Source organism: Chelonia mydas, chromosome 24, assembly GCF_015237465.2.
Source record: "Chelonia mydas isolate rCheMyd1 chromosome 24, rCheMyd1.pri.v2, whole genome shotgun sequence".
Lineage (NCBI taxonomy): Eukaryota > Metazoa > Chordata > Testudines > Cheloniidae > Chelonia > Chelonia mydas.
The window spans coordinates 13,887,614-13,907,911 of NC_051264.2; the positions used below are offsets into that span (position 1 = coordinate 13,887,614).

Here is a 20,298-nt window from a genome sequence, read left to right on the forward strand (position 1 = left end):
ATTTCTGTGGGATAGACACTATGCCAAATCACTGTGTGTTATAAGTCCAAAAGGTGCAGTCCTGAAATCTAGACTTTGCCAACTTACCCGGACTTTGCCAACTTCCCTCTTGTAGATGGAGATGTTGTATCCATAGACATAGATGTTGGTCACACGTAGAAAGGAGATGGCCTGGCTCCCCCTGTTATCATTCTTCTCATCGATGGTAAAGGGCTCCAGGAAGGGGTCATGGCCACAGTACTTGGCAATGGTGTAGGTGCAGGTGCCCTGGAAGTCAAACTTCAGGCCATCAAAGGTGTGATAATGTGGGTCCCCCCAGCCCCAGCAAGTTCCCACGTAGTCGGGAACACATGTCGCGTGGCCATCCTCTGTCTTGCATAACTCCTTGGTCTGGCATTTCAGGGCTTTGCAGATTTCTGAAAGGAGAAAGCACAGTCACATCAACAGAGTGGGGGACTCAAGTGCCTAGGCTGGGGAAGCAAAAAATCTGCCATGAGCACAGCATTCATGCAGAACCAACTGAACCACCCAAGGTGTGCTGAGGATACTTAACAGAACTTGGCTTGCTGCAAGCTCTGGTTCCAGTCCAGCTAAACATGCAACCATGTGAGCAGTTCCATTGAAATCAATGAAGTTACTCACACATTTAAAGTTATGCATGTTCTTAAATGCCCCTGATTGTGATCCAGCACACCCTCAATAACCCATTGCTGTGGCACTGAAGTGATTGGCTAATTCCCACTGACTCCTTTGGGAGTGGCATTTCAGTCCATACATCAGTGAGCAGGCCCACTGACAGCGTGGGGGGGAAGGGGGCATTGCCCAGGGCCCAGGCAATTTAAAATCGCCCGGGAGCCACCGGCCGCCATCACTGCCATGGTAGCAGCAAGGAGTCCCAGGCTCTTTTAAATCGTCCAGGTGGGCCGCAGGGCTCCTAGGCTCGAGGGGGGTGGTACCGGCGGCAGCAAAGGCAGCCAGGCGGGCATGTGGAAGCCCTGGCTGTGCCGGAAGAATGTACCCAGCAACGCAGCTGCCCTGGGTCCCAGAATTGCTGTCGGTGGGCCTGTCAGTGAGAGCCACACATGTTAGGGGCTAAATTCTGAGAGTTGTAATCACCTTTGATGCCCACGTATTTCAATGGGAGAAAAAGTTCATCTCTTGGATCTCCCTTCCTAACTCCTGGATCGCCCACTGCTTTGTTCTTATGCTGTTTCACTCTGAAGACAACTAGAAATGTTCCACAGACTCCTATGGCCCATAGACACTGAACTACACCATTGCCTGCTTGCTAGATACATTGCACTGACAGATAAGCTACCCGTGTAACTTGCACAAGGTTACACTCAACAAATTGCAGATAAGCTACCCGTGTCTGTCATTCTTTCAGGCTTGCGAGTTCTTCAAGGGGAGACTACTAGGGTACACCTAACCAAACACAGGAAATTCTTCAGAATAGGGGGAGCTCTACCCTAAGACTCAATGCACATCCCAATGCCCCAGGAACCTGGATATTCCCATCCCCATGCTCAGGTCACTCACCATCCCCTCCATCAACAGGGTAAACTGTAGAATTAGTCCCATTGCCACCTGTTTTGACAGAATTCCAATCTCCAAATTCATCACAGCTGGATGGAGTCCTCCAGTCATAGACAGTGACTCCATGGTCCCTGCAGGAGTCCTCGTAGCTCTCCAGCGCCTCACACAGAATGGTCTTGTTCCCCTCATTCAGACACACGTCATAAATACAGTTGTCAAATACGTCGTCAGGGCTCACCCTGGAGTGACACTCTCTGAAGGGCCCTCCCGGTGCTTTACGGATCACCCCACAATGACTGTCATCCCCATACAGATCTCTCTTGTTCTCATCACACATTGGGCAAGTCTCTTGGCAATAATCCCAGCAAAAGGGGTCCCGGTCTTGGACTTTCCACTTGGCAGCCCAGCCCACGATGGAGGAGACTTTGATGCCGTTGGAGGACATCATGTCGTCTTCTGGGTTCTGGTTGAAGTTCCCACAAAGACCGCACATGGCACCATAATAGCTGCTGGGGAGGGTGATTTCCAGATGCCAGTTCTTGTTGTACCCCACCCGGAGACCAACGTCCGTCTGCATAACGGTGCTGAGGCCTTTCTGGTACAGTCTGATTTTACCATCTTTCAGCATCACCGGGAGACTGGTGATCACACCGTTTAGCTAGTGACAGACAGGAGGGGAGGAACACGATGGGCATTATTCTTCTTTCATCCTCACTTGCTCTTACTCCAAATGTAGCCTCACCATTCATTTTGGCTGTTATTCATTGTCACTCTAACCAGCAGCAAGTAAAATAATGGTCAAATCCTAAATCACTGTTTACCCATTCCTAACTCAAGAAGAACAACTGAAATCAATCCAAAGTCCCGGAATAAACACAGTATTTATCTAGCTTCACTATCTACCTAAGGTATCTGTTTCCAGAATTCCCTATATCTCTATATAGATTCTACCTATCTGAAATATCTATCGATCTATCCCTAGGGTGGTCAAACTTTTTGGCCCGAGGGCCACATCGGGGTGCGAAACTGTATGGAAGGCCGGGTAGGGAAGGCTGTGCCTCCCAAACAGCCTGGACCCTGCCCCCTATTTGCCCACTTCCTGCCCCCTGACTGCCCCCCTCAGAACCCCTGACCCATCCAACCCCCCTGCTCCTTCTCCCCTGACAGCCCCCTCCCAGGACCTCTTGCCGCAAACCGCCCCCCTGGGATCCCATCCCCAATCCAAGCCCCCCTTCTCCCTGTCCCCTGACTGCCCCCCGGCCCCTATCCACCCCCCCCCAACAGGCCCCCTGGGACTCCCACGCCCTATCCAACCCCCCCTGTTCCCCGACCCCTGACTGCCCTAGAACCTCCGCCCCATCCAATTGCTCCCTGTCCCCTGACTGCCCCCCGGGACCCCCTACCCAACCCCCCCACTGCTGCACAAGCACGTGCCACCACTGCCCCCTTACCACACTGCTCAGAGAGGCAGGAACTCACAGCCCCACTGCCCGGACGGTGGCATAACTGCGGGGGAGGGGGAACAGAGGTGGAGGGGCCAGGGACTAGCCTCCCCAGCCGGGAGCTCAAGGGCTGGGCAGGACGGTCCTGCGGGCCAGATGTGGCCACGGGCCATAGTTTGCCCACCTCAGATCTAGCCACAAAGTCTTGTTTTTTGCTATCTATCTATCTATCTATCATAAGTTTTTCAAACATACAGATCATACAGATCAGACGTATTTATGTACTTGTATTGCCCACATGACATATTCAGCTGACGGCATCTGTCTGGGATTCTGTTTGTGTGAGACACTACACAAAAGTACTGTGCCTTGTAAGTCAAAAAGTGCCAGAGCCCTGAGCTGGGAGACTCACCCGGACTTTGCCAACTTCCCTCTTGTAGATGGAGATGTTGTACCCATAGATGTAGATGTTGGTCACCCGCAGAAAGGAGATATCCTGGCTCCCCCTATTGTCATTCTTCTCATCAATGGTGAAAGGCTCCAGGGTGGCGTCGCTCCCACAGTATTTGGCCAGGGTGTAGGTGCAGGTGCCCTGGAAGTCAAACTTCAGACCATCAAAAGTTTGGTAGTGCATGTCCCCTGAGCCCAAGCAGGTTCCCTTGTAGTCAGGAATACACGCTGTGTGGCCATCCTCAGTCCGGCATGTCTCTTTGGTCCGGCATTTCAGAGCTTCGCAGACATCTGAAAGAAAAACTCTTGGTCATATCAACATGGCAGGGAACTCAAGTCCAGTATCTAAGCTCTTAAGTGCTACAGTAGTATAAATAATAATAATAATTTATATATAATAAAGCAGTAAGGCATGTAGCTATGCCATGCCAAAAGTCCTAGACCCGTGTGATTTAGATGTATCTCAACCAACCACCACCCTTACTCTACACCTAGTTTGTCTTCAACAATTTCATTGGTTGTAATGAGTCAGCGATATAAGGGAGACTGCTCCACAGTTCTTTAAAGATTGATTCACCACTCATGCAACTTAACACAAACTTTCCAATGCAGTCCACATGCCCAAACAAATCAACACAAAGTCCCCAAGCTTGATCCCTCAGACACACACCCCCATTTGTCACCCACACAATTCAACACAAAATTCTTCAGTCCAGTCCCCCTGATACAAATTAACACAACCACTAACATGACAACACAGCCAATACATGATAACCCCAAACACACAGCTCCTCATCACAGCACACGCTCCTCTTTTACCACCTTCCAAAATTTCTCAACACAACCGTGACACTCTGTATCTCGGGGGAACACTCTGCACCCCCATGTTCATCCTTATAATATGATTGTGTGGTATCCAAGGCAAAGTTTGTCATGTCGGGTGTCTTCGGAAGGCTCATGATGCACTGAGCATTGTTAGGTTTCAGAGTAGCAGCCGTGTTAGTCTGTATTCGCAAAAAGAAAAGGGGTACTTGTGGCACCTTAGAGACTATCAAATTTATTTGAGCATAAGCTTTCGTGAGCTACAGCTCACTTCATTAGATGCATTCAGTAGAAAATACAGTGGGGAGATTTATATACATAGAGAACATGAAACAATGGGTGTTACCATACACACTGTAACGAGAGTGATCCCTTAACCCACCCAGCAATATTGTTAATCTATCCAACTATACTCTTACCCCAGCAGAAGAATCTGTTCTATCTCGGGGTCTCTCCTTCCGCCCCACAGTATGCCAACATTTTTATGGCTGACTTAGAACAACGCTTCCTCAGCTCTCATCCCCTAATGCCCCTACTCTACTTGCGCTACACTGATGACATCTTCATCATCTGGACCCATGGAAAAGAAGCCCTTGAGGAATTCCACCATGATTTCAACAATTTCCATCCCACCATCAACCTCAGCCTGGACCAGTCCACACAAGAGATCCACTTCCTGGACACTACGGTGCTAATAAGCGATGGTCACATAAACACCACCCTATACTGGAAACCTATTGACTGCTATTCCTACCTACATGCCTCCAGCTTTCATCCAGACCACACCACACGATCCATTGTCTACAGCCAAGCTCTACGATATAACCGCATTTGCTCCAACCCCTCAGACAGAGACAAACACCTATAAGATCTCTATCAAGCATTCTTACAACTACAATACCCACCTGCTGAAGTGAAGAAACAGATTGACAGAGCCAGAAGAGTACCCAGAAGTCACCTACTACAGGACAGGCCCAACAAAGAAAATAACAGAACGCCACTAGCCATCACCTTCAGCCCCCAACTAAAACCTCTCCAACGCATCATCGAGGAGCAACAACCTATCCTGAAGGACGACCCATCACTCTCACAGATCTTGGGAGACAGGCCAGTCCTTGCTTACAGACACCCCCCAACCTGAAGCAAATACTCACCAGCAACCACGCACCACACCACAGAACCACTAACCCAGGAACCTATCCTTGCAACAAAACCCGTTGCCAGCTGTGTCCACATATCTATTCAGGGGACACCATCATAGGGCCTAATCACATCAGCCACACTATCAGAGGCTCGTTCACCTGCACATCTACCAATGTGATATATGCCATCATGTACCAGCAATGCCCCTCTGCCATGTACATTGGTCAAACTGGACAATCTCTACATAAAAGAATAAGTGGACACAAATCAGACGTCAAGAATTATAACATTCAAAAACCAGTTGGAGAACACTTCAATCTATTTGGTCACTCGATTACAGACCTAAAAGTTGCAATTCTTCAACAAAAAAACTTCAAAAACAGACTCCAATGAGAGACTGCTGAATTGGAATTAATTTGCAAACTGGATACAATTAACTTAGGCTTGAATAGAGACTGGGAGTGGATGGGTCATTACACAAAGTAAAACTATTTCCCCATGTTTATTCCACCCCCCACCGTTCCTCAGATGTTCTTGTCAACTGCTGGAAATGGTCCACCTTGATTATCACTACAAAAGGTTCCCCCCCACCCCGCTCTCCTGCTGGTAATAGCTCACCTTAAGTGATCACTCTGGTTACAGTGTGTATGGTAACACCCATTGTTTCATGTTCTCTATGTATATAAATCTCCCCACTGTATTTTCCACTGAATGCCTCCGATGAAGGGAGCTGTAGCTCATGAAAGCTTATGCTCAAATAAATTTGTTAGTCTCTAAGGTGCCACAAGTCCTCCTTTTCTTTTAGCATTGTTGTTATAGTAATGTTATAGGTTGTAATTTCATGTATATAGTTATGAGGCTGAAAATGTGTCCTCATGGCTTAAAACAAGCCCAGGCAAAACTCTCCAGGAACAAAGGGGCAGTTCACACCTCAGCAGAGCATGTATGGGACAAACCCAGCCCAGCCTCACAGGGACAAAGGACACTGGCCTAGGCAACAACAAAAGATCTGTTGGACTCTCAAGTAAGTCATCCCCCTTCCCTTGGTCAGTCAGGGACTATGATGAGGTAATGCTCACCTGACCCTGAAGGGGGGCAGGGTAAAGCCAAGAGGGAAGAAAGAACATGATAAAAGGGAGAGACGTTTGCCATGCTCTTCCTTTCTCTTCCACCTCCATCTACAGGCATCACCACCAAACAACTGAAGTGCGGATCAAAGGGCAGAGCCAGGCTGAAGTGCAACTAAGCATCTAAGTTTGTAAGGGCACTGAAAAATGTTAAGATCAGCTTAGAATGCATTTTGCTTTTATTTCATTTGACCAAATCTGACTGGTTATGCTTTGACTTATAATCACTTAAAATCTATCTTTTGTAGTTAATAAATTTGTTTGTTTATTCTACCTGAAGCAGTGCATTTGGGTTGAAGCCTGTCAGAGAATCCCATTGGGATAACAAGCCTGGTACATATCAATTTCTTTGTTAAATTGATGAACTCATTTTAGCTTGCGGTGTCCGGCGGGCATAACTGGGCACTGCAAGACCGAGGTTCCTAGGGTTGTGTCTGGGACCGGAGATATTGGCTAGTGTCATTCGGTTGCACAATCCAAGGAGCAGCTTACATGCCAGCAGCTGTGTGTGAACAGCCCAGGAGTGGGGATTCTCACAGCAGAGCAGGGTAAGGCTGGCTCCCAGAGTCCAAGATTGGAGTGACCTACCAGATCACTGGTCCAGATAACACCAGGGGAACCTCACAGTGGCACAGCAGAGCAGGGTGTATGTGCAGCTGGTTACTCCAAGTGAAGTTCACACTTGAAGCACTGGTATTTGTGATTTTAAGTGAGTCTTAAGAGCAGTGGCTAAGAACACTCAGGAGGAGGTCACAGTTTCGTTATTTTCTGTTTGCTTATTTCGGGAAAGGGAAGTCGAAACAAAAAAGGAGGAAAATGAGTGAAAGCAGTGAAGCGATTGAGAAGTTGGATCTTTTTAGGCTGCAGGTTGCAGAAAAGGAGAGGGAGCACCAGAGATTATTGCAACTGAAACGACTGGAGATAAAAGAAAAAGAAAGAGAGAGAGAAGAAAAAAAGAGAGAGAGAGAAAACACCAGCTGGACTTGCTAGAGAAGCAGAACCAACGCCCCCGACCCCAACGGCTCCCATCACTCCAAAAATCCACAAGTGGGAACACTTATGTCCTGCATACAGTGAGGACAATGATATTGCTGAATATCTGACTACCTTTGAAAGGTTGTGTGTAATACATGAAATCCCTGGTGATAAGAGAGTTCCTACCCTGATTGCGAAATTAACTGGTAAAGCTCAAAATGTTTTCAATGGAACGCCTATTGAAAATGCTTTAGACTATTGTAAATTTAAAGATACTGTTTTGCGAAGTTTTCAGATTACCCCTGAAACATATAGAGTGAAATTTAGGAATCTTAAAAGGGATATTGGTATGAGTAATGGGGAGTATGTAAATAAAATGAAAGATTTGTTGAGAAAATGGGTGAGGGGTAAGGAGGTGGCAAGTTCTGAGGGAATGTTGGATCCTGTTGCTCAAGGGCATTTCCTAGGCACGTGTCAGGCTGACATGAAGCAGTGTCTGTGGGACAAAGATGTCAAGTCTGTGGATGAGGTGGCTCTTTTAGCTGATGCCTTTGAGCAGACTCAGGCATCTATTGAGGACAGGCCCCAGAAAGAGGGGTTTAAAACTTGTGGGGAGGGAGGATCCCATTTTGCCTCTGTGAAGAGAGAAGGGGGCTGGGAGCCTAAACATTCTCTTACCCAAAACATCCCTCTACTGCTAACCCTCATCCCAAATCTCCTGTAAAAGCAGAAGAGCCCAAAAGGTCTATCAGTGTAATTCCACTGATCACCTGAGGAATAAATGCCCTGTGCTACGAGGAAGCAGGCAACCAGTAGCTCATGTTCGTTCTGCTGTCCTCAGCACAGAAACCCCCAAGCAATGGAAACCTATCATATTGGTTTTGTGAGATTAGCCTCTGCAGAACCAGATATGGAGCTTGTTAAGGCTGTCCAAACTGATGGCAGGGAATACTTGGAACAGAAGGATACAGGGGCCCAGATCTCTCTGGTTAAACAGTGTGTGGTCCCAAAGGCCAGTATGTTGCCTGGCCAAATGGCAAAGATTGTGGGGGTGGGCAAAAGCAGATTTCTCGTACCACTAGCTAAAATCCATGTGGTTTGGCGAGGTTAGGAAAGTGTTTTGACTGTGGGGGTAATAGAACACCTGCTAGTCGACCTGCTCCTTGGTAATGATTTTTTCCATGTAGCTCAGGTTAAAGTACTTGCCTGCAGCAGGAAGGAGTTTTATGCTGGGACCCCTGAGGGAAAGGGTAAGGTCTCAGGAACTGCTGAGAGAATGGGAGAGAGTCTCCTTGATTCTTCTGCTGCTGGGGGAAGCCACATGCTTCCAGGTGGGAGGGTGGTTGAGACCAACTCCTGCACTGCAGCTGGAGGCAACACCACATCAGGAAGGGATGGGGGTGTAATGACTGACAGGGAGAGAATTGTCCAGGTTGTTAGCTGCCAGCAGAACCAGAGATAAACCCGGCTCTAGGGAGCATAGAGAAATGTTTCCCAGAGAAGAGCCCAGAGAATCATAGAATCATAGACTATGAGGGTTGGAAGAGACCTCAGGAGGTCATCTAGTCCCACCCCCTGCTCAAAGCAGAACCAACCCCAACTAAATCATCCCAGCCAGGGCCTTGTCAAGCCGGGCCTTAAAAACCTCTAAGAATGGAGATTACACCACCTCCTTAGAAACCACTGAGTTGGGTGAAGATTCCTGTGACTCTGTAACACAGGGAAGCAGTGTGCTTCCAAGTATGGGAGGGGCTGAGACTAGCTCCTTTCCAGCAGAAAGGCAACATGCCCTCAGGTGCAGGGGCAGGAGAGGTGTTGTCAGTGATTAAGGAAACTGTCCCAGTTATTAGCTGGCAGAGTTTTGCAGATGAACAAGGGATAGAACCCTTCCGAGGGAGCACAGAGAAATGTGTCTTAGGAGGGGGCCCAGAGGAGGAAACTGGGGAAGGAATAGTGGGGGTACAGGAATGTCTCCTCACTAGTCACTTGGGGCAGGATGCCTGGGACACTAGGAGGATGGCTGGGTCAGCATCTGTGCACCCAGACACTCAGCCTGTGACCCAGAGTTTGAGAAGGGACTGTGTAACTGACCTCCTGGAGGGGAGCAGTCACACAGCTAACTTCTCAGAGACAGAGAAAGGGGTGGCAGAGGGTACCCCAATCCAGGTCCCAGTTTTTCAGGATGCTATTTCTGATACGTTTTTGGAAAGTAACTCTGTCTCTTTACATCAAGATGCAGCTCCAATGCCTGTGACAGCAGAATTGTTGAGACCAGGAAATTGCCAGGTGGCAGTTTGTGAGAACACAAATGACCCAACTGGCAGAGAGGGGCGTGTTTTCCCCCAGGCTGGTGAGACACAGAGAGCAGTTATGGGAAAGCTGCTGGGAAAAGGAAAATCTGATCAAAGGGTAAACACACCTAGCCCAGGGAGCACAGATCACAGACCTCTAGGGGGCAGGGAAGGACTCAGTGCTGGGAGGGGGAAACACAGGGTAACTCCAAAAGGGGAGCTGGATTTTCTGCATATGTACAGTCCTGGGGTTGGGAGACCGCTCCCCAAAGGGCCAGTCAATGTGCAAGATACCCCTGGACACCTAACCTGCCAGACCCAGAGGCACCAAAATTCCAGAAACATGATTAAATTAAGAGCCCACACAGAGTGGAACACTGGAGGGAAAGAAAAGCCAGTTACTGATTACTTGGGAGAGAGTCAAAGGACACCAGGGATAATGAACAAACTAACCTCAAACTAGAATATCTGAACAGAGGGCATGGTATCATAAAGATACTTGTAATTGTACATCTGTGATAACACTTTTGGTATTAATGTTAAGTTTTCGGGATAAGAATTTTGACATGGATGTTAAACCTTATGATAATGCTACTTTTCAATTAATACTTGTAAACAGACTTGAAGCTTACCACAGCGGAGAAACCATAAAAACCTGGTTTGCTGGGTGATGGGAAAACTGAGGCACGCTGCCTCATGGCCTTAATGGCTGGATGCCAAGGGAACTGTAACACAAACTGCCTTTGAGATAGCCAGTGACTAACCCTCTTGCAGTAAACTAAGGGGGCAGGTATGTATCTCGGGGAAACACCCCACACCCTCATGTTCATCCTTATAATATGATTGTGTGATATCCAATGCATAGTTTGTCATGTCGGGTCTCTTCGGAAGGCTCATGATGCACTGAGAATTGTTGTTATGGTAATGTTATAGGTTGTAATTTCATGTATATAGTTTTGAGGTTGAAAATGTGTCTCATGACTTAAAACAAGCCCAGGTAAAACTCTTAGGAACAGAGGGGCAGTTCACACCTCATGAGGGCAGGTATGGGACATAGAATCATAGAATATGAGGGTTGGAAGGGACCTCAGGAGATCTCTAGTCCAACCCCTTCCTCAAAGCAGGACCAATCCCCAATTAAATCATCCCAGCCAGGGCTTTGTTAAGCCTGACCTTAAAAACTTCTAGGGAAGGAGATTCCACCACCTCCCTAGGTAACGCATTCCAGTGCTTCACCACCCTCCTAGTGAAAAAGTTTTTCCTAATATCCAACCTAAACCACCCCCACTGCAACTTGAGACCATTACTCCTTGTTCTGTCATCTGCTACCACTGAGAACAGTCTAGAGCCATCCTCTTTGGAACTCCCTTTCAGGCAGTTGAAAGCAGCTATCAAATCCCCCCTCATTCTTCTCTTCTGCAGACTTTAGGGTATGTCTACACTACGGAATTAGGTCGAATTTATAGAAGTCGGGTTTTTAGAAATCGGTTTTATATATTCGAGTGTGTGCGTCCCCACAGAAAATGCTCTAAGTGCATTAAGTGCATTAACTCGGCGGAGTGCTTCCACAGTACTGAGGCTAGAGTCGACTTCCGGAGCGTTGCACTGTGGGTAACTATCCCACAGTTCCCGCAGTCTCCGCTGCCCATTGGAATTCTGGGTTGAGATCCCAATGCCTGATGGCGCTAAAACATTGTCGCGGGTGGTTCTGGGTACATATCGTCAGGCCCCCGTTCCCTCCCTTCCTCCATGAAAGGAAGGGCAGACAATCGTTTCGCGCCTTTTTTCCTGAGTTACCTGTGCAGACACCATAACACGGCAAGCATGGAGCCCGCTCAGGTAACCGTCACCGTATGTCTCCTGGGTGCTGGCAGACGTGGTACTGCATTGCTACACAGTAGCAGCAACCCATTGCCTTGTGGCAGCAGACGGTGCAATACGACTGGTAGCCGTCATCGTCATGTCCGAGGTGCTCCTGGCCACGTCGGCCGGGAGCGCCTGGACAGACATGGGCGCAGGGACTAAATTTGGAGTGACTTGACCAGGTCATTCTCTTTAGTCCTGCAGTCAGTCCTATTGAACCGTCTTATGGTGAGCAGGCAGGCGATACGGATTGCTAGCAGTCGTACTGTACCATCTTCTGCCAGGCAGGCAAGAGATGAGGATGGCTAGCAGTCGTATTGTACCATCTTCTGCCGAGCAGCCATGAGATGTGGATGGCATGCAGTCCTTCTGCACCATCTGCTGCCAGCCAAAGATATAAAAGATAGATGGAGTGGATCAAAACAAGAAATAGACCAGATTTGTTTTGTACTCATTTGCTTCCCCCCCTCCCCTGTCTAGGGGACTCATTCCTCTAGGTCACACTGCAGTCACTCACAGGGAAGGTGCAGCGAGGTAAATCTAGCCATGTATCAATCAGAGGCCAGACTAACCTCCTTGTTCCAATTAGAACAATAACTTAGGTGCACCATTTCTTATTGGAACCCTCCGTGAAGTCCTGCCTGAAATACTCCTTGATGTAAAGCCACCCCCTTTGTTGATTTTAGCTCCCTGAAGCCAACCCTGTAAGCCGTGTCGTCAGTCGCCCCTCCCTGCGTCAGAGCAATGGCAAGCAATCGTGCATCTGAGTTGAGAGTGCTGTCCAGAGCAGTCACAATGGAGCACTGTGGGATAGCTCCCGGAGGCCAATACCGTCGAATTGTGTCCACAGTACCCCAAATTTGACCCAGCAAGGCCGATTTAAGCGCTAATCCACTTGTCAGGGGTGGAGTAAGGAAATCGATTTTAAGAGCCCTTTAAGTCGAAATAAAGGGCTTCATCGTGTGGACGGGTGCAGGTTTACATCGATTTAATGCTGCTAAATTCGACCTAAAGTCCTAGTATAGACCAGGGCTTAATAATCTGAGTTTCCTCAGCCTCTCCGCATAAGTCATGTGCTCCAGCCCCCTAAACATTTTTGTTGCCCTCCGCTGGATGTTTTCCAATTTTTCCACATCCTACTTGTAGTATGGGGCCCAAAACTGGATGCAGAACTCCAGATGAATCATAGAATATCAGGGTTGGAAGGGACCTCAGGAGGTCATCTAGTCCAACCCCCTGCTCAAAGCAGGACCAATCCCCAATTTTTGCCCCAGATCCCTAAATGGCCCCCTCAAGGATTGAACTCACAACCCTGGGTTTAGCAGGCCAATGCTCAAACCACTGAGCTATCCCTCCCCCATGCTAAATAGAGGGGAATGATCACGTCCCTCAATCTGCTGGCAATGCTCCTACTTATACAGCCCAAAATGCTGTTAGCCTTCTTGGCAACAAGGGCACACTGTTGACTCATATCCAGCTTCTTGTCCACTGTGACCCCTAGGTCCTTTTCTGTAGAACTGCTGTCTAGCCATTCGGTCCCTAGTCTGTAGCGGTGCATGGGATTCTTCCGTCTAAGTGCAGGACTCTGTACTTGTCCTTGTTGAACCTCCTCAGATTTCTTTTGGCCCAATCCTCTAATTTGTCTATGTCCCTCTGAATCCTATCCCTACCCTACAGCATATCTACCACTCCTCCCAGTTTAGTGTCATCTGCAAACTTGCTGAGGGTGCAATCCATGCCATCTTCCGGATCATTAATGAAGATATTGAACAAGACCGGCCCGAGGACCAACCCTTGGGGCACTCCACTTGATACCGGCTGCCAACTAGACATGGAGCCATTGATCACTACCTGTTGAGCCCGATGATCTAGCCAGTTTTCTATCCACCTTATAGTCCATTCATCCAGCCCATACTTCTTTTTAACTTGCTGGCAAGAATACTGTGGGAGACCGTGTCAAAAGCTTTGCTAAAGTCAAGGAATAACATGTCCACTGCTTTCCCCTCATCCACAGAGCAAACCCAGCCCAATTAATAACAATGATGATAGCATGGGAGAGCCAGACTGGTCATGAGCACAACCTTCATGCAGAACCAGCTTAGCTGCCCATTGCATGCTGAGCAGACGGCAAGTCCATGATAGTCAACAGAACTTGGTTTGCTGCAAATTATAGTCCCAATCCAGCAAAGAATTTAGCCATGTGAGTAGTTCCATTGAAATTAATGAGGCTACTCAAATGCTTAAAGTTATTCATGTGCTTAAGTGCATATGTACCCTCTGTTTGGCACTGATGATGCCACATCTCAAGTATTGCGTCCAGTTTTGGGCCCCCAACTACAGAAAGGATGTGGACAAATTGGAGAGAGTCCAGTGGAAGGCAATGAAAATGATCAGGGGGTTGGGGCACATGCCTTATGAGGAGAGGCTGAGGGAACTGGCGTAATTTAGCCTTGGTCTACACTAGGAGTTGAGGTTGAATTTAGCAGCATTAAATCAATTTAACCCTGCACCCTTCCACACGACGAAGCCCTTTTTTTCAACTTAAAGGGCTCTTAAAATCGATTTCCTTACTCCACCCCCGACAAGGGGATTAGTGCTGAAATTGGCCTTGCCGGGTCGAATTTGGGGTACTATGGACACAATTAGACGGTATTGGCCTCTGGGAGCTATCCCAGAATGCTCCATTGTGACCGCTCTGGACAGCACTCTCAACTCAGATGCACTGGCCAGATAGACAGGAAAAGGCCCGCGAACTTTTGGAATTTCAATTTCCTGTTTGGCCAGCGTGGCAAGCTGCAGGTGAGTGCAGAGCTCATCAGCCGAGGTGACCATGATGGAGTCCCAGAATCACAAAAGAGCTCCAGCATGGACCGAATGGGAGGTATGGGATCTGATCGCTGTATGGGGAGAGGAATCCGTGCTATCAGAACTACGTTCCAGTTTTCGAAATGCCAAAACATTTGTCAAAATCTCCCAGGGCATGAAGGACAGAGGCCATAACAGGAACCCGAAGCAGTGCCGCGTGAAACTTAAGGAGCTGAGGCAAGCCTAGCAGAAAACCAGAGAGGCAAACGGCCGCTCCGGGTCAGAGCCCCAAACAGGCCGCTTCTACGATGAGCTGCATGCCATTTTAGGGGGTTCAGCCACCACTACCCCAGCCGTGTTATTTGACTCCTTCAATGGAGATGGAGGCAACACGGAAGCAGGTTTTGGGGATGAGGAAGATGATGATGATGAAGTTGTAGATAGCTCACAGCAAGCAAGCGGAGAAACCGGTTTTCCCGACAGCCAGGAACTGTTTCTCACCCTGGACCTGGAGCCAGTACCCTCCGAACCCACCCAAGGCTGCCTCCTGGACCCGCCAGGTGGAGAAGGGACCTCTGGTGAGTGTACCTTTTAAAATACTATACATGGTTTAAAAGCAAGCATGTTTAATGATTAATTTGCTCTGGCATTCGCGGCAGTATGACAAAGCATTGCAGTATGTTTGCTGGCAGTGTATTTTTTCGCCTTCTAACCTACGCTAGCCTCTGGGAAGGAGAAGATCCTGTGAGCCTTGAAACACATGCAGCTGGTGGAGAAAAAAAAGGGACAGTGGTATTTAAAAAGACATATTTTATAGAACAATGGCTACACTCTTTCACGGTAAACCTTGCTGTTAACATTACATACATAGCACATGTGCTTTCATTCCAAGGTCGCATTTTGCGTCCCCCCACCGCGTGGCTATCCCCTCATCCCGCCGCCCTCCCCATGGCTAACAGCGGGGAACATTTCTGTTCAGCTACAGGCAAAGAGCACAGCAGAAACGGGCACCTCTGAATGTCCCCTTAAGAAAAGCACCCTATTTCAACCAGGTGACCATGAATGATATCACTCTCCTGAGGATAACACAGAGAGATAAAGAACGGATGATGTTTGAATGCCAGCAAACATACACTGCAATGCTTTGTCTTACAATGATTCCTGAGTACGTGCTACTGGCCTGGAGTGGTAAAGTGTTCTACCATGGTGGACGGAATAAGGCTGTCCTCCCCAGCAACCTTTTGCAAAGGCTTTGGGAGTACATCCAGGAGAGCCGCGAATGCCAGAGCAAATTAATCATTAAACATGCTTGCTTTTAAACCATGTATAGTATTTTAAAAGGTACACTCACCAGAGGTCCCTTCTCCACCTGGCGGGTCCAGGAGGCAGCCTTGGGTGGGTTCGGAGGGTACTGGCTCCAGGTCCAGGGTGAGAAACAGTTCCTGGCTGTCGGGAAAACCGGTTTCTCCGCTTGCTTGCTGTGAGCTATCTACAACTTCATCATCATCATCTTCCTCATCCCCAAAACCTGCTTCCGTGTTGCCTCCATCTCCATTGAAGGAGTCAAATAACACGGCTGGGGTAGTGGTGGCTGAACCCCCTAAAATGGCATGCAGCTCATCGTAGAAGCGGCCTGTTTGGGGCTCTGAAAAAAAACCACTCGTGATGAAATGTTCTCTGAGCTCATGCTGTCCTCCCACACTGACAGAGCACAGATGAATGCGTGGAGGCAGACAATGTCAGAGTACAGGAAAGCACAAAATGACTGGGAGGAGACCAGGCAGGCTGAAGAGAGGGCTGAAGCTGAAAGGTGGTGGCAGCATGATGACAGGAGGCAGGATTCAATGCTGAGGCTCCTGGAGGATCAAACTAATATGCTCCAGCATATGGTTGAGCTGCAGGAAAGGCAACTGGAGCACAGACTGCCGCTACAGCCCCTGTGTAACCAACCACCCTCCTTCCCAAGTTCCATAGCCTCTTCACCCACTCCACCCCAGAAGATTGCCCAAGCAACAGAAGGCTGGCATTCAATAAGTTTTAAAGTTTTAAACTTTTAAAGTGCTGTATGGCCTTGTCCTTCCCTCCTCCACCACCCCTTCTGGTGCTTCTCTCCTCCACACCCCTCCTGTGCTACCTTGGTAGCTAACCCCCTGTTTGTGTGATGAATTAATAAAGAATGCATGAATGTGAAGCAACAATGACTTTATTGCTTCTGCAAGCAGTGATTGAAGGGAGGAGGGGAGGGTGGTTAGCTTACAGGGAAGTAGAGTGAACCAAGGGGCGGGGGATTTCATCAAGGAGGAACAAACAGAACTTTCACACCGTAGCCTGGACAGTCATGAAACTGGTTTTCAAAGCTTCTCTGATGCGCACCACGCCCTCCTGTGCTCTTCTAACCACCCTGGTGTCTGGCTGTGCGTAACCAGCGGCCAGGTGATTTGCCTCAACCTCCCACCCTGCCATAAACGTCTCCCCCTTACTCTCACAGATATTGTGTAGCGCACAGCAAGCAGTAATAACAGTGGGAATATTGGTTTCACTGAGGTCTAACCGAGTCAGTAAACTGAGCCAGCGACCCTTTAAACATCCAAATGCACATTCTATCACCTTTCTGCACTTGCTCAGCCTGTAGTTGAACAGCTCCTGACTACTGTCCAGGCTGCCTGTGTACGGCTTCATGAGCCATGGCATTAAGGGGTAGGCTGGGTCCCCAAGGATACATATAGGCATTTCAACATCCCCAATGGTTATTTTCTGGTCTGGGAATAAAGTCCCTTCCTGCAGCTTTTGAAACAGACAAGAGTTCCTGAAGATGCGAGCGTCATGTACCTTTCCCAGCCATCCCACGTTGATGTTGGTGAAACGTCCCTTGTGATCCACCAATGCTTGCAGCACTATTGAAAAGTACCCCTTGCGGTTTATGTACTCGACGGCTTGGTGCTCCGGTGCCAAGATAGGGATATGGGTTCCGTCTATCGCCCCACCATAGTTAGGGAATCCTATTGCAGCAAAGCCATCCACTATGACCTGCACATTTCCTAGGGTCACTACCCTTGATATCAGCAGATCTTTGATTGCGTTGGCTACTTGCATCACAGCAGCCCCCACAGTAGATTTGCCCACTCCAAATTGATTCCCAGCTGACTGGTAGCTGTCTGGCATTGCAAGCTTCCACAGAGCTATTGCCACTCACTTCTCAACTGTGAGGGCTGCTCTCATCTTGGTATTCTTGTGCCTCAGGGCAGGGGAAAGCAAGTCACAAAGTTCCATGAAAGTGCCCTTACGCATGCGAAAGTTTTGCAGCCACTGGGAATCATCCCAGACCTGCAACACTATGCGGTCCCACCAGTCTGTGCTTGTTTCCCGAGCCCAGAATCAGCGTTCCACCGCATGAACCTGCCCCATTAGCACCATGCTCAGGGTTTAGCTGATCGCCATATTTGGGATCGGGAACAAATTTTCCTCCAGGGCAGATTGGAAGAGGCCTGGAAGTTTTTTGCCTTAGAATCATAGAATCACAGAATCATACAATATCAGGGTTAGAAGGGACCTCTGGAGGTCATCTAGTCCAACCCCCTGCTCAAAGCAGGACCAATCCCCAACTAAATCATCCCAGCCAGAGCTTTGTCAAGCCTGACCTCAAAAACTTCTAAGGAAGGAGATTCCACCACCTCTCTAGGTAATGCATTCCAGTGTTTCACCACCCTCCTAGTGAAAAAGTTTTTCCTAATATGCAACCTAAACCTTCCCCACTGCAACTTGAGACCATTACTCCTTGTTCTGTCATCAGCTACCAATGAGAACAGTCTAGAGCCATCCTCTTTGGAACCCCCTTTCAGGTAGTTGAAAGCAGCTATCAAATCCCCCCTCATTCTTCTCTTCCGCAGACTAAACAATCCCAGTTCCCTCAGCCTCCCCTCATAAGTCATGTGTTCCAGTCCCCTAATCATTTTTGTTGCCCTCCGCTGGACTCTTTCCAATTTTTCCACATCCTTCTTGTAGTGTGGGGCCCAAAACTGGACACAGTACTCCAGATGAGGCCTCACCAATGTCGAATAGAGGGGAACAATCACGTCCCTCGATCTGCTGGCAATGCCCCTACATATACAGCCCAAAATGCCATTGGCCTTCTTGGCAACAAGGGCACACTGTTGACTCATATCCAGCTTCTCGTCCACTGTAACCCCTAGGTCCTTTTCTGCAGAACTGCTGCCGAGCTATTCGGTCCCTAGTGTGTAGAGGTGCATGGGATTCTTCCGTCCTAACATGCCTTCCTCTGTAGCATGGGGCACGGGTCACTTGCTGGAGGATTCTCTGCTCCTTGAAGTCTTTAAACCACGATTTGAGGAGTTCAATAGCTCAGACATAGATGAGAGGTTTTTCGCAGGAGTGGGTGGGTGAGATTCTGTGGCCTGCGTTGTGCAGGAGATTGGACTAGATCATCATAATGGTCCCTTCTGACCTTAGTATCTATGAATCTATGATGCCCACATTGCCAGGGCCCGTGCTTTGAGAGAAGTCTGTGTCCATGTCCTCATCACTCTTGTCACCGCGCTGACGTCACCTACTCGCCTGGTATCGCTTTGCCAGGTTCCAGTGCTGCATATACTGCTGGATAATGCGCGTGGTGTTTAATGTGCTCCTAATTGCCAAAGTGATCTGAGCGGGCTCCATGGTTGCCATGGTATGGCGTCTGCACAGAAAAAAGGCGCGGAACGATTGTCTGCCATTGCCCTGACAGAGGGAGGGGCGACTGACGACATGGCTTACAGGGTTGGCTTACAGGGAATTAAAATCAACAGAGAGGGTGGCTTTGCAAGAAACAGAATGGCTCCCTCAAGGATAGAACTCAAAACCTCAAGGATAGAACTCAAAACTGGGTTTAGCAGGCCGTTAATTTCACGGAGGGAGGGAGGAGAAAATGAAAACAAAACAAATCTGGTCTATTTCTTGTTTTGATCCACTTCATCTATCTTTATACATCTTGCTGGCAGCAGACTGTGCGGTACGACCGCTGGCCATCGTCATCTCCTGGGTGCTCGGCAGCAGACGGTGCAGTATGACTGCTGGACATCGTCTTCTGCTGGCTGCAGATTAAAAGACAGTGCACTGCCGGTAGGACTCAATCGCCATGAGACGAAACAAGGGAAATGACTGGTTGAGTCACTCCCATGTTTGCCCAGGCGCCCCTGACCTCATCGAGGTCGGTTAAAAGAGCACCCTGGACTACGTCGACGATGGCTACCAGTCATACTGCACTGCCTGCTGCCAAAAGGCAATAAACTGCTGCTGTGTAGCAATGCAGTAGTACGTCTGCCAGCACCCGGGAGACATACGGTGATGGCTAGCTGAGCGGGCTCCATGCTTGCCGTGATATGGTGTCTGCACAGGTAACTCAAGAAAAAAGGCGCAAAATGATTGTCTGCCCTTGCTTTCATGGATGGATGGAGGGAAGGGGGGCCTGACGATATGTACCCAGAACCACCCACAACAATGTTTTAGCCCCATCAGGCACTGGGATTTCTACCCAGAATTCAAATGGGCGGCGGAGACTGTGGGAACTGTGGGATAGCTACCCACAGTGCAACGCTCCGGAAGTTGATGGTTGCCTCGGTACTGTGGACACACTCCGCCGACTACATGCACTTAGAGCATTTGTGTGGGGACACACACAATCGACTGTACAAAAATGCTTTCTACAAAACTAACTTCTATAAATTCAACCTAATTTCGTAATGTAGACATACCCTCAGTCTGCAGAAGAGAAGAGTGAGAGGGGATTTGATAGCAGCCTTCAACTACATGAAGGGGGGTTCCAAATAGGATGGAGCTATGCTGTTCTCA

The 20,298-nt window shown here is 48.6% G+C and overlaps 1 protein-coding gene across 1 annotated transcript in view; it reads right to left on the reverse strand.

Moving 5' to 3' along the window:
* The window catches only part of LOC102946739 (IgGFc-binding protein), a 74,843-nt gene that overhangs the window by 20,483 nt on the left and 34,062 nt on the right, over nucleotides 1–20,298 (reverse strand). The window contains exons 20-22 of the mRNA XM_043535585.1: nucleotides 3,391–3,719; nucleotides 1,540–2,194; nucleotides 88–416 (exon numbers count right to left, since the gene is read on the reverse strand). Of these exons, the coding sequence (XP_043391520.1) occupies nucleotides 88–416; nucleotides 1,540–2,194; nucleotides 3,391–3,719 (1,313 nt within the window). The remainder of the gene's footprint in view (nucleotides 1–87; nucleotides 417–1,539; nucleotides 2,195–3,390; nucleotides 3,720–20,298) is intronic.